Source organism: Populus trichocarpa, chromosome 9 (assembly GCF_000002775.5).
Source record: "Populus trichocarpa isolate Nisqually-1 chromosome 9, P.trichocarpa_v4.1, whole genome shotgun sequence".
Lineage (NCBI taxonomy): Eukaryota > Viridiplantae > Streptophyta > Magnoliopsida > Malpighiales > Salicaceae > Populus > Populus trichocarpa.
Window position 1 is genome coordinate 3,465,079 of NC_037293.2, and position 14,223 is coordinate 3,479,301.

At 33.6% G+C, this 14,223-nt stretch overlaps 2 protein-coding genes across 2 annotated transcripts; one reads left to right on the plus strand and one right to left on the minus strand.

The window, feature by feature from the left end:
* The first annotated feature begins 217 nt into the window (after nt 1-217).
* On the plus strand, nt 218-4,307 carry LOC7489299 (linoleate 13S-lipoxygenase 2-1, chloroplastic). Its single transcript, XM_002314193.4, has 9 exons — nt 218-613; nt 723-991; nt 1,467-1,704; nt 1,798-2,118; nt 2,196-2,281; nt 2,370-2,480; nt 2,577-2,881; nt 3,037-3,303; nt 3,415-4,307. The coding sequence occupies exons 1-9, from the start codon at nt 265-267 to the stop codon at nt 4,172-4,174; spliced, it is 2,706 nt and encodes a 901-aa protein (XP_002314229.4). The 5' UTR covers nt 218-264; the 3' UTR covers nt 4,175-4,307.
* Nucleotides 4,308-4,664: 357 nt separating this feature from the next.
* Nucleotides 4,665-8,697, minus strand: LOC7488168 (O-fucosyltransferase 20). Its single transcript, XM_002313437.4, has 6 exons — nt 7,777-8,697; nt 7,464-7,632; nt 6,411-6,500; nt 5,966-6,249; nt 5,576-5,834; nt 4,665-5,342 (listed from the first exon to the last, which is right to left on the minus strand). The coding sequence occupies exons 1-6, from the start codon at nt 8,505-8,507 to the stop codon at nt 5,109-5,111; spliced, it is 1,767 nt and encodes a 588-aa protein (XP_002313473.2). The 5' UTR covers nt 8,508-8,697; the 3' UTR covers nt 4,665-5,108.
* Nucleotides 8,698-14,223: the final 5,526 nt, after the last annotated feature.

The following is a 14,223-nucleotide window of genomic DNA, read 5'->3' on the forward strand; positions in this document are numbered from 1 at the left end:
CTATCATTAAAGCAATGCATTTCTTCACTAGGGAAACTGGCCCATAGCCATCTTCTTTTTATTTTCAGCAAGAGAATAATTACCGTGACATCACATTCATGCAACAAATATCATGATCGCATGCAACTTCATAAGATGGATCCCTTGTGGGGCTCCCCTTCCCCCCACCCCCAGCATTATAAATACATGCAACCCATCTTACAATTGTCACTGCACCAAACCAAGTATACTACTCCTTCCCACACTTCACCGCTACCTCTTAAAATGATAAGCTCTCAGATTCAAAAGCTCAACTCCACCAAACCCTTGTCATCACTTTTACCAAAACCCTCAATCCTGAGCCATGGAAACCCCAGCCTTCCGATTTATAAGCAGCAATATTTACCTAAAAGGCAAGCTAACTTTAGAATCCGTGCAGCTCTTGGCAATGCCAAGGTTTTATCAAAACCATCAACAACAGAAACTGCTGTGAAAGTTAAGGCAACTGTTACGGTTAAAGTAACAATTGGTGGAATTTTCTCCAATATTGGTTTAACAGTACCTCTTGATGAGTTAACTGAGGTATTTGGTAAATCTTTTCTTTTGGAGCTTGTTAGCTCACAGCTTGATCCCAGTAAGTAGTGCTTCTGATTTCTCTTTCTATTTACTGATATTTTGGTAGTGTTGCATGTAACTGTAAATTTTTTCATGAACTTATACATGTCTGGTATATTTTTGGGCAGATACTGGATTAGAGAAGGAAACAATCAAGGCTTATGCTCACAAAGCAAGCCAAAAAGATGATGAGGTGAAATATGAGACTAAATTCACGGTACCGGCAGGATTTGGAGCGGTTGGAGCAGTTTTGGTAGAGAACCAACATCACAAGGAAATCTTTCTTAAGGACATAGTTCTTGAAGGATTCCCTAATGGCCCCGTCAATGTTGAATGTGATTCATGGGCTCATTCTAAATATGACGATTCTAAGAAGAGAATTTTCTTTGCCAACAAGGTCCTACTCTTTTCCAACAAATATAAAGTTTTTCCATTATCGGCAAATAAACTTACTAATCTCTATGTACAAAATTTTCATGAATTCACGATAGAGAGGAAGGGAAAAACAACGTAAACTAAACTAGAAATAAAAGAAAACGATGTGTTGTTCAAATTTTAAAGAATAATATAAATTATATTTTGAAATTTTACTTAAAAGTTTAAATTATTAAGTTAAAATGGTTCTTTGATATGATATCGAAGCGTTGATGATCAAGTTATCACGAGTTCGAATCTTATTTTTTTATTTTTTTTATAAAAATTAAGTATAAAATAGTGTAGATTTGTGAAATTTTTAAGTTCAATTTCATTTAAAAAGGTGTATTAAAAAATAATATAAATACTTTATATAGTTCTTTGATAAAATAGGATTCTCGTAGCTTTGATTGTTGACTTTTAGTTGTTTTTTATCTGGTTATGTGCTAATGAACCAGTCCTACATAACTACCGAGACCCCTGATGGACTGAAGAGGCTAAGGGAGCAAGAGTTGGAAGATATACGAGGAAATGGAGAAGGGGAGAGAAAGTCACATGAGAGGATCTATGACTACGATACATATAATGATCTTGGTTTTCCAGATATAAGCAGTAAACTAGCAAGGCCTGTGCTAGGCGGCAAAGAGCGCCCGTACCCAAGGCGTTGCAGAACCGGACGCCCGCGCACTAGAAAGGGTCAGCAAAATTCCTGATGACAAGAAAAGGAAATATTTCACAATTTATGATTCTATTTAGAATATCTGATAATTATTTTGGTTATGAATGCAGACCCATCGTCCGAATCAAAAAGCCTCATTAACTATGTGCCGAGGGATGAGGTATTCTCGGAGGTGAAACAAATCACATTCTCAGCAAAGACATTGAAGTCTGTGTTGAACGCGCTCCTGCCATCGATTGAGTCTGTTTTTGAAGATCCAAAACTTGGATTCCCTTACTTCAATGCCATAGACTCTCTTTTCGACGAAGGAGTTACATTGCCTAAGCCGAAAAATACAGGGTTTCTCCGCACGGTTTTGCCAAGGCTTGTGAAAACTTTTAGAGAGGGAGGAGATGAATTGTTGCTCTTCGACACTCCTGACATGATTGATAGTATGATTCCCCTTCTACCTCTTCTCGTGCATATATATTTATAGAATAAATTTCTTACAAATAAGTTTCTTCTGCAGGAGATAAATTTTCTTGGTTCAAGGATGAAGAATTCTCTCGGCAAACACTGGCTGGTCTAAATCCTTTCAGCATACAGTTAGTTACGGTAAGAAAATCCGTATTGAATCATTTTTGCATTAGTGGTAGAAGGGTGACAGAAAAGTAAGAAGATTATTGTGACTTCTTTCAAGCAGGAATGGCCCCTAACAAGTAAGCTTGACCCTGAAATCTATGGCCCTCCTGAATCAATGATCACAACAGAACTCTTGGAAAAAGAGATTGGAGGAATTATGACTGTTGAAGAGGTAAGGGTGTAGACACTGGTAAACAAGCTAATTTTCTATTTTGTATTGTTTCACAACATTTTCCAAATTAAGTTCTTGGATCTTGGTGGTTTGTAGGCTAAGAAACAAAAGAGGATTTTTATGTTGGATTATCATGATTTATACTTGCCTTATGTGAACAAAGTGAGAGAGCTTGAAGGAACTACTTTATATGGATCTCGGACGCTGTTCTTCCTCATGGAAAATGGCACCTTGAGGCCTCTGGCCATTGAACTCACCAGGCCACCATCCGGTGACAAGCCACAATGGAAACAAGTGTTTACACCCAGCTGTTCCGATGCCACTGGTTGCTGGCTGTGGAGGCTGGCCAAAGCTCATGTTTGTGCTCATGACTCCGGTTACCACCAGCTCGTCATTCACTGGTAGGTCTAAGTTGAGATTAATAGTATGTCACTTGTAAGATTTGATAAGTTGAAGAAATTATGCTTTTTTATGAACTTACTTGTCATTCATTGGTACAAACTCGAAGCCATGATCATGGAACTTAAACTTTGGGACCTTTTTTTTTTTTTTGCAGGCTAAGGACACACTGCTGTGCAGAGCCGTACATAATTGCTGCTAATAGGCAACTAAGTGCAATGCATCCAATCAATAGACTTCTACGTCCGCATTTCCGATACACAATGGAAATCAACGCTCTTGCTCGAGAAAGCCTCATCAATGCAGCAGGAATAATTGAAACCACTTTCTCTCCTGGAAAATACTGCATGGAGCTCAGCTCAGTTGCTTATGACAAGCTATGGAGATTCGATACGGAAGCACTGCCAGCTGACCTCATTAGAAGGTAACGCACATACATAGGTCTAGAGTTTGTCTAACCTTATCCCACAGTTCTTGGACGGCCTTGTCATTTAGCTGCTCAACACATCAATTCTCTGCCTTCATCAATTTTCAGGGGAATGGCAGTAGAGGATCCAACAGCAAGACATGGCCTGAAGCTGACAATCGAAGACTATCCATTCGCCAATGACGGTCTTGTTCTTTGGGATGCAATTAAGGAATGGGTTGGTGACTACGTGAAACACTACTACCCAGAAGCAAGCATGGTGGAGTCCGACAAAGAACTTCAAGCATGGTGGACAGAAGTGCGAGCTAAAGGCCACGAAGACAAGAAGGATGAACCATGGTGGCCTGTCCTGAAAACACAAGAAAACTTGGTTCATGTTTTAACTACAATAATTTGGGTGACTTCAGGTCATCATGCAGCTGTGAACTTTGGCCAGTACATGTATGGTGGGTACTTCCCCAACAGGCCAACAATAGCTCGAACCAACATGCCAACTGAGTCACCATCAGATGAGGAGTGGAAGCTCTTCTTGAAGAAACCAGAACTTTCACTGTTAAAATGCTTCCCTACACAGCTTCAAGCAACAAAAGTGATGGCTGTTCTGAATGTTTTATCTAGCCATTCGCCTGATGAGGAGTATATCGGCGAGAAAACGGAACCATCTTGGGAAGAAAATCCTGTCATTAAGGCTGCATTTGAAAAGTTCACTGGAAGACTGAAGGAGCTCGAAGGGATTATTGATGAAAGGAACACTGATTTGAACCTGAAAAATAGGACTGGAGCTGGAGTTGTTCCATATGAGCTCCTGAAGCCATTTTCTGCTCATGGTGTCACAGGGAAGGGAGTTCCTAATAGCATCTCCATTTAATATGCTTGAAAGTTGGAACAAATAATCATAGAGTATGTCCACATAACTTCCATATCAGAAGTCATCTAAATAAGCTCCGTGAATAAAGATTTATCAGCAATCTCTTCACTTTATGCTATATAGTTTGGTTAAATTATTATCTTGTCTATTAGCAAACGCCCCCAAAGAGTAAGCATCTCTGTGTTTGGCCAAAAGCTGGATGAGCCTAAAGCCTCATGTGGAACAATATCTCAGTAATAATTTAAGAGTGCAGACACATGGTAATAATTATTTTTCAAAATATTTTTTATTTAGAAATATATGAAAATAATATTTTTTTTATTTTTTAAAATTCATTTTTAACATCGACATATCAAAACTATTCAAAAACACTAAGAAAAAAACATCAAGAAAAAAAAATCAAAAATTTATAAAACATGGTTTTTACAGCAAAAACAAACAGTTTAAGTTCATTATTTTTCTCACAAATAAAGGATACACTGAAACAAGATTGAGAAACAGATGAACACTTGTCATCTAATAATATTTCACTGGAAATGAGTTATTGTACATATACAGCGTATGAACCTATGCTACATAAATTTAGAAGATAGAATGAATTAACTGATGTATCCTATAAGCTATAAAGAATCAAACGAAACACTGTATAGTTTACTATTTTTGTCGTAACATACCTATCTTGCTTACCATGTACAATACACGCACGTATAAGAGCATATGAACAAATAAATGAGATTACTCGCAAACGCATGCCTTCTGCAGCTGCACTTCAAAGATGGAGCTCAATAGAGCCATCATTGCCTAGAACATTATTACGTGGTTCTCATGAGTTCTATCGTCATGCTGGCACTGATTTAATCATGAGTATGCGAGTCACTGCACTCTGCACATATTGCATTCTAATTGCATCATGTTGGCAGTCTTTTGTTGTCAATCACAAAACGTGAGTATGCGAGTCTCTGCACATACACTCAGGAACTGGATACTTTGTAACATCTCTTCCAGCTTTGCTAGTCCTTAGTTCTGGTTGCCCTAAGGAGTCACGATGCAATTCTTTTATGACTCTGTTGAACTCTGCTTCGGGGAGAGAAGAATTTAGAAAATAAGGGAGCATGTGTCTTTTATTTGGGGTTATATACTTCTTGTGTCCTGCATATGCCCTGTGTCCCTGTAACAAAAACAAAAGTTCAGTTTCAAAGATAGCAGGATAAACACATTTGAGATTCTAATCCATGAATTGAAGATCATTAAAGATCCATTGGACAAATGAATCATTCGCTAAAGTCAGTGCTTTAGCTAGAGAAGAACATATGTGTATGCATATATTTAGTCTACTTGCTTCTACAATTAGAAATAGTAAAAATTACAAGATGCAAACAAAGAAGTGATGGCAGACTGTACCTGGATTGCATGACCCATGTTTCCACCATGAGATGGCATAAAAACATCACTGTTCTCTGAAACTAAATAATCAATGGCGGCCATTAAGGAAGCTTTGTTTGCAAATGGTTTTAGTTCGCCAGGTAAGGCAAGATCTTCCTTGTTGTAGAAATTAGGAAATTCTCTGGTTAATGGTAGCAAAGCTTCTTTCCCACCGAGTGGTTGCCCTCCTGCCCAGTATATTCTTGCACTTTTTGGAGCTCCAAGAGCTTTAAGAAGCCTAATACATTGAAATAAAATAAAAAATCGACTTTAGAAATTGTTCAAATATAAAAAATAGGTAAACTATGCAAATTGATTTCACATTGCCTTAATCCTGACACAACAGCTTGCATAGCATTAAATTCTAACCTAGCAACCTCCAAGGCATTCAAAGGGCAGAGACCAGCAAGCTTTCTTTCATGACAAGTCATGTTTGACTTTGCAGTGAGTAGTTCAGGTCGTTGTTTCCTCTCCTTATTTATTATCTCGTCATAGTCATGGCTCAAACCAGGTTGGCATCCAGTCCTCACCCACACATCCAACTCCATCCGCAGATGAAGAGCAAGATAAGGTCCTTTGCTCTGCATCCTCTCTGCGAGCTTGTTACCAAGCTCCAAAACTGGTGGTGCAAACCTCAATGCATGAAATGCCACCTGGAAAAAAAAATATGAGATCAGAACATCTACAATGAGAATATGAATGGAGAACAGCACTAGACTGAGTTTAAATTCACAAATGACCGAATTTTAGCACAATTGTGAAAAGCCATCAATCTAATGGAAAAAACTAAAAAGCAAGAAAAATCTTAAAATACCTTGCATCGAAGTTTCTGAAGATCAGAAGGAAGATCTTTAGAGAGCCTTGAATCCAAACCACGCAGAAGCAAAACACCTTCTCGGTTAAGCTGCAGAACCAAAATAAACCACAAGTAAGACCCACTATGCCAATTGGTATCTGCTGGAGCACGTTGATACTGGTCAAATGTGAAATGACAACTCTCATGAGAGATAATACACTGGACATGCTAAACGTGGACAAAACTCGAGCCGGGTTTGATATGGCTGTGTTTGTTTTTGCAGTCCAACCGCACCTTTGAAAAAATTTGAATTTTTTTTTTCTTCAAATTGGTTTTTTTTTTTTGTGTTTTTTGATCGTTTTGATGTGATGATATCAAAAAAAAAAATTTAAAAATTATTTTAATGCATTTCCAAGCAAAAAAACACTTTGAAAAGCAAACTCTACCAGAATTCCAAGCACGCTCTAAAATCAGCTATACATTGAATCAATCATTCTTTGAAGCTAGTGAATCAAATGTACAGGCAAAGAATCTTTCATCCAAAATGCCATCCAACAAAAAAACAGAATCATTCAATCAGTATGAGACCAGAGCCAATTAATATAACTGGAGTGCCAGACTGCAATTTGTGCCCTCAAAATTATGAAAGTTTCCGACAGCTCTTTCTTTCTTTTTAAGCCTGGTCGTAGAGCAGCAGCTATTTTGGTAAGTCATTATTGTAATCCTGATTATCAATTAATAGCATCCTACCCCAACAACCAGAACATAATACTCTAAATCCAAACAGTTAAAGCAAAGCAAAAACCGAAAAACAGACATACATGCTCAATAATACCTTAACAATTTGTGGGCCATTAAGCCTAGTTACAAACTATCAGCTGCCAAGCTTAGCTTATCTTATATGCCTACATTCTAAATTTCCCTTCTTTATTATTTTTCATTTGCTAAATCAACTTTCCAAAGTGAACAAGGAACAAGTGGCAAAAGCCATCCACTTCAAACAACAAACAATCAATACAAAGAAGATAAGCAATTACTCTGCGGTGAAAAAAACTGAGAAACAATCCTCACCCTTTTGAGATAACGTGCGCGGATCCATTGAGGGGAGACATGGAGAGGAGTTCGGCTCTCCACCACCGGCCTTCTGGTTAGATGATATGATGGCAATGATGAAACTATTCTCACATCATTTGCTAGAACTCTCTTGAAATTCGCCAAATCAAATATATCAGAAAATTCACTGCATTCACCATATAAAACCACAATCACAAAGGTTAATTAAATAAACACACACGTGTAGCATTTATGGACAACAAAGGAAACAAATTTAGTTTGCATAGCCTATGATACAAAATGTTGTAATGGTTTTTTTTTTTTTTTTTACCTTTCATCTCCCCAAATGACATTAACTTGCAAAATAGGAACAACCAAAGCAGCACCAAGAATCCTTGCAATCACCACAGCATCCACAATCTGATTCCTCTGCTGATTCATTCCACCAGAAACCACAACTAGTAAATACTTCCTCCTGTCCTCAAAAATCAGCTCACTCCCTCTCCTATAGTCACTACTGAACTTTAAACATGGCTTATAACCCAACCCATCAGGTTGTTTCCAAAACTCACTCTCCTCTTCAACCCCACCAGATATTCCACCCTGAAAATCAACCACACCTTTCAAAGACTCATGTTTTACTTCGTTTGACTTAATACCCGCCTCAAATTTTAGCTCCCGAGCATTCACAGATCCTACTTCTTGATCTTTTTTGTCATTTCTTTCATCATTTGAAACAAAACCAAGCTGCTGTCTTGTATGCCCATTAGAAAAAGACTCTTGCAGCTGTGACTGTCTAGTCACACAAGGGTAAGGAGAAAATGGTATTAAAGGGTCAAGAGTGTACCATAACTTTAACGTACCAAGAAAACCACAAAGAAACAGAGCCAAAAACCAAAATCTTGGACTTCTAAACCATTTCAACCCAAAGAACCTGTTTGCTGATGGTTTCTTTGGAGGAATAAGCAGAGATTGTAAAGAAGAAGAAGATAAAGAATTGATTATTTGTGATGGAACTGATATGTAAGAAACTTTCTTTGCATTATTCTTTGATTTTGCCATTAAAGAAAGAACTAGACAAAACACTCCTTTTGAAACCCCTCTTTTTTCTTGAAGAAATGTGGTGTCTTAGAGAGAGAAAGGGGTGGTGGGAACGCGAAGACTGAGCGAAAAGGGCTGTCTGTCTACGCGTTGGAGCTGTCAGAATGGGGAGGAGAAGAAGAGAAAGATGTCTCGGACGGTTTCGTGGAGGTTTATTTTTAAACTACTTCAATTACTATTTATTATAATGGTATTGATTAGGATAGTAGTTGAATTATATTTTTGAATTTTTTTTATTTTTTTAATTTAATTTATTTTTTTAATATTTTTATTGTTTTAATGTGTTAATGTTATAAATAAATTTAAAAAAAAATAAAAAAATATATTATTTTAATTTATTTTCAAGTAAAAAACACATTAAAAAATAATTATTAACAAAAAAATTTCTGACCGAATCCTTTACGTAGTCTAGATTTAAAATTAAATGATATGAGAATTGCTTTGACATATTTTTTTATCTCGATAAATTCAAAATCAATCTAATCAATTGATAAAATAAGTTGACTAAATTATATTGAACTAATTCTTAGACGGTTTGATTTGAAAACTTAGCTAAACAAGAAGTGGAGTAAAAAAATATTAAAATTAAGTAATTAGATTAAATTTAATGATATTATTAAAAAATGCTTAAAAATTCTATTTTTATGTTAAAAAAAAATTGAGTTTGTCCATAGCTTAGTGCATAGTAACTATATAGTATATTTCTAGATTTGAATGTGAAACTTTAACATGAATAGTGTGTTTTTTTTTTCTAATTTATGAAAATAAAAAATTTGTTTTTTTCTTTCACGTGAAAATAATTTTTAGTTTTCTACATGTGCTTAAGATGATTTGGTTCATCAATTTGGAGGCAAAACTTTTTGACCGGTGGTATCCACTTGCCTGTTTGGCTCTGCGGTTGAACTTGTGTTTGATCAAATTTCAATTTTTTTTTTTTTGCTAAAATTGAGTATGGTTTGTACTTTTTAGATCGTTTTGATATGCTGATGTCAAAAATAATTTTTAAAAAATGAAAAAACATCATTGGCATGTATTTCGGCACGAAAAGCTATTTGAAAAGCAATCACTATCACACTGTCAAGCACGCTCTAAATAATTATGTAAAGTCAAATTAAATTGTGGTTTTTTAGGATAATGAATAGCTAAGCTGAACCTTGGACTGATAATTATTCACCATGATAATATAATTACTGTTTTGCTCTTCCAATAAAAAAAATAATAAACTTGATATTAAAATAAAATAATCTTTTTTATGAGACCCATTAAAAAATTAACCAAGAACAATTATAGTTTTTATCCTTTTTAAAGTATAGTTTCAAGTTTATATTATCCTTGATTGTTAAGAGGTTAAACGGAGGCAACATGGTATTTTTATATTTTAGAAAGACAATATAAAAACTATCACCTTGAAAGTAAAAATCTTCAAACATGCAATTAAGGACATTTTTGTATTTTAAAAATGAATTTTTTTTAGTGATTAATAAGTTATCATGGGGATGATTTAGTTTTTATAAATTTACATATTAATTAAAAAAAAAGTAGATGGTGCGTGTGTGGTATGTACTGGTTAGAAGGCAATATATGTTGCGTCGTTCTATTTCCAAACACCACTTTTTGAGACGGTATTTAAAATGTCTTGTCATGGTATTTCTATTGGCGCCTTGCATATACACGGAGGAGTAGTGATTGGGCTCTAATTAATTTTTTTTCTCCTCCCTCTTTTCTTTCTTTTCTCATCGTTCATTGCTTTTTTATTTTTATTTGTCAGTTTAGTCATTGAGCATTAGGTTGCTTGATAATTGAGCTTCATGGTTTTATTTAGTTTGCTTTCGACAAAGTTACCCCAGTGTTACGATCAAGTTGTAAGTTCGACATGCTAACCCAGATGAGCTCAGGTCTTGCCTTCTTTATGTTGTCAGCTTTTTTTGTCAATTTATTTACTGTGATTACATTTTTTTTTGTATTATTTAAATTAACTGAACTTATTAAACTCAAACGAGTCAATAACTCTAATTTTTTTTTTTTTTTTGTGTTTTTAGAAATGCTTATGTCGAATTATTATTTTGTTAATGTTGAAAAAAATTTAAGCTGCATTAATTCTCAATTTGAGAGAAACTAATTATGCTCATTTTTTATATATATAAATCTAATCGTGCTCATCTTATCATTTCTTATAACAAGGTGTACTGGATTAGCCTTCCCTTAAATTAGAACAATTAAATATATTGGATTAGGTAATAAAGACAAAAAAAAACATTATATTTAAATTTTCTGGTGTAACCAGTCTTAATCGCTTCAGCATGACCAATGATGTCATCCCTCATAGTAGAGTATTAGAAGGGTAAATGTGTCATTGGCTGCCTTAGCTCAAGAATTTATTTAACTTTTCCAACATATTTACTAATTTAGTTGACAAACCAGTGGACTCAAATTTTGTCTTTATTTTTCTAATCAACACATGGCCCTGTTTCATGCCAACATTGCAAGCTGGCCTAACCTGGACCTCATTGAACATAAAAACCATGCCATGCCATGCCATGCCATGCCATGCTTTCACATTTATAATATTTTTGAAGACACAGCCTGGCTTCTTTCAAAATTGTAAGAAGATATTTTCTTTTTACAAATTCACTAATAGTCTATGAATGACTAAAATCATTTATGATGATTTGTTTAGCGGTATGGCTTGTTTATTGAGGCTTTTTTTTTTGTTAAAATTTAATTTTTTAATTTTAAATTAATTTTTTAATGTTTTTAAATGGTTTTAATGTGCTGATGTTAAAAATAAATTTATAAATAATATAATTATTTTAAAAAAATATCTATATATACATCTTGTTTATTCGTGAAAGTGATTGGTTAATTAAAATTTAAAGAAGGTTTGAAAATGAGTCTTCGCCTACTTTTTATTAAAATTAAAATTTTATTTTTATTTTTTTAATGTTTTTAAATTATTTAAATAATCATAAAAATTATTATTACAGCTCCAAACATATATCTAGTCTTGACATGAGAAAGTGGATGTTTTTGTTTTGTTTCGTTTTGTCCTCCAAATCCACTTTGCATTCATGCCTCTCCCTCAGCTCAAATATCTGTGTCGGGTTATTGCCAGCTGGCATCCACTTCTTGTCCATGCTGGCACCCTCTCGCACGTGGCAGGTGGTAGCCCCTCGTTGTCTGACACGTGGCTCATGACGTTTACTTCTTCCGGGGTTCTGTGGGGTCCATGGAACTGCTTTAGAAATTATTTATCTTTTCGTATTTAAAAGTATTTTTAAAAAATTTTAATTTTTTTAAAAATTCTTTTTATATTTTCATCGTTTTAATATACTAATATAAAAAATAATTCTTAAAATATAAAAATAAAAATATTATTTTAATATATTTTTTTTAAAAATAATTTAAAAAACAATTATAATCTTAGTTTGCTTAAAAGTAAAGAGAGAGGTCCTCGTGCATCTCTGTTGTTGCTTGTGTGGATGTTTGGCACTTGGTGAGTGCATCACTATCATTAAAAAAAATTTCTTGACTTTTTTTTTTTATTTTTTTAATAGTTTATCTTCAATCATTGAGACGTGAGAATTCACATAAAAAATTGCTGGATAAATCTTAATGAAGTGAAAGCATTTATTATAAATTTGAGAGTGTGATAATAGTTGTTATTTAAAATATTTTTTGTTTAAAAATATATTAAAATAATATTTTTTATTTTAAAAAAATTATTTTTAATATCAACACATCAAAAAATTTAAAAACATAAAAAATAAATTTTAAATAAAAATAAATTTAATTTTTAAAAAAATATAATTTCAACCATGTTCTCAGACACTACCTGAATCGATACAAATCAATTTGTTTGTGAAAACAATCCATTAACTTAATAGTTGGATTTATTAGTGTGATTAATGGAGTTTACTATTCCTATTACTGATGATGTAGATCATATTTATCTTGATTATTTTATTATATAGTATTAAAATATTTTTAATAAAATTAATGGGTGACTCATTGCCAAAAACTCAAGTGATGTAATGAGTCACACCAAAAAATTATGTTTTACAAATTGTCAAGCGGTGGGTTATAAGTTGTTATCTTGAAACAAAATTCTATATAAACACTCACAATTCATTAATATATGTACTATCACCCTCTTTCAATTTATATTTGTTGGTTTGTGTCACTAACCCCGCGGTTGGTCACATAAATAAATAAGCATTTTCATTAAACTCTACTTTATTTGTCAATTCCATAATATTAATGAATTCTACCCTAAACTAGAAAATAAATATATGCATAGCGGTTTTTTTTAAAATATATTTTTACTTATAAATACATCAAAATAATTTATCGGCTATTATTTTTTTAAGAACCAGTTCTTTAAATTTTCATAATATATATATATATATAGTATTTTTTTCTAATTAAAGATTATTAATTTAATATTTCTTTCATACTAAAAACACTTTAAATAGCACATACATGATTGAAGCTTGTGAACTAATCATCAATGGACGGGGGGTTGGTTTTTGAAGTCAAATATTCCATGGCCATACCACCTTTGGGGGCAAAAACAAATAAGAAAAGGACTACGTACCTTCTAACACCTCCCATTAAAGAAATAAGTGACACGATAACGATGGCATGAAGAACTTATTATTCCTTAAGAAACGTCTTTGCACTTGTACATTATTAGAGTTTTGTTGTTGGTGTGTGGCCAATTATGGGCATATATTCCCTTTCACTCCTTGAATGTTTTCGTTTTGGAATCATCTCAAATACTAGTGATGCATAGAAGTGATTCGATTTTCATTGAAAATAACCCGATAAAGATATATATAATTGTGTTGAAGGTAGGGGGTGATCATTTTCGGTTCGGTTCGGTTTTTATAAAAAAAAATAACCAAACCGAAATTATTTTAAAAAAAAAACCGAAACTAGTTCAAACTGACCGGTTTCGGTTCGGTTCGTTTTTTAGAAGAAAAACCGGTTTGACTCGGCTTTTTTTTCCGGTTTTTTTTCGGTTTGGGTTCGGTTTGGTTTTTTCAGTTTCAGGCTTATAAAACCGAAATCGAATCGAACCGGTCAGTATTTTCAAAATTTTAATTGGTTTAATCTGTTTTTTTTACGGTTCGGTTTTTTTTTTCTCTAGTTTTTCTAGTTTAATTGATTTTTTAGTTTTTTTACGTGATTCTTTTGACATTCGAGGGCTAAATAATAAGCTTTTATCAAGGAGAATGTAAGTTCGAATGTTCTTATCAAATATGAGATGATTGATGACTATAAAGTTTCTCAATTTGACGTTAAAAAAAGAGAAAAACAAGAAGTTGAAACATCTATATTTATGGACTTTCCATGTGTTCAAGAATCCTTTGTTAAAATAAAATAAAATAAAATCCATGGACCATGCAAATATATAAAGAAAGAATTCCACTTGTATTGCGTGCACGTCTTATTAATTAGTAGAATCTCAAGAAAATTTATTTGCACTCTTCTTTCAATACATATGGCAAAACTAATGGCACGTTCCATCCCTATTTGATTGATTCCATTATAAGTGCTTTAATTAAGTGATTATTGTTGGGAGGAAATGTATGAAATATGTTTCCTGACAACTAAAGCTTAAGTACTTGGTAATTAACTAAAAAAACTAAGACGTGTGGGGATTTAATTATTTAAC

Bases quoted from the DNA above. Each gene is read 5' to 3' on its own strand.
- LOC7489299 (XM_002314193.4), top strand. From the start codon at position 265: ATGATAAGCTCTCAGATTCAAAAGCTCAACTCCACCAAACCCTTGTCA. The intron at 2,882-3,036 runs GTAGGTCTAAGT...TTTTTTTTGCAG, and splicing joins CACCAGCTCGTCATTCACTG to GCTAAGGACACACTGCTGTG. The intron at 3,304-3,414 runs GTAACGCACATA...ATCAATTTTCAG, and splicing joins CCAGCTGACCTCATTAGAAG to GGGAATGGCAGTAGAGGATC.
- LOC7488168 (XM_002313437.4), bottom strand. From the start codon at position 8,507: ATGGCAAAATCAAAGAATAATGCAAAGAAAGTTTCTTACATATCAGTT. The intron at 5,835-5,965 runs GTTAGAATTTAA...TCAATGTATTAG, and splicing joins AATGCCTTGGAGGTTGCTAG to GCTTCTTAAAGCTCTTGGAG. The intron at 5,343-5,575 runs GTACAGTCTGCC...TTTTTGTTACAG, and splicing joins ACATGGGTCATGCAATCCAG to GGACACAGGGCATATGCAGG.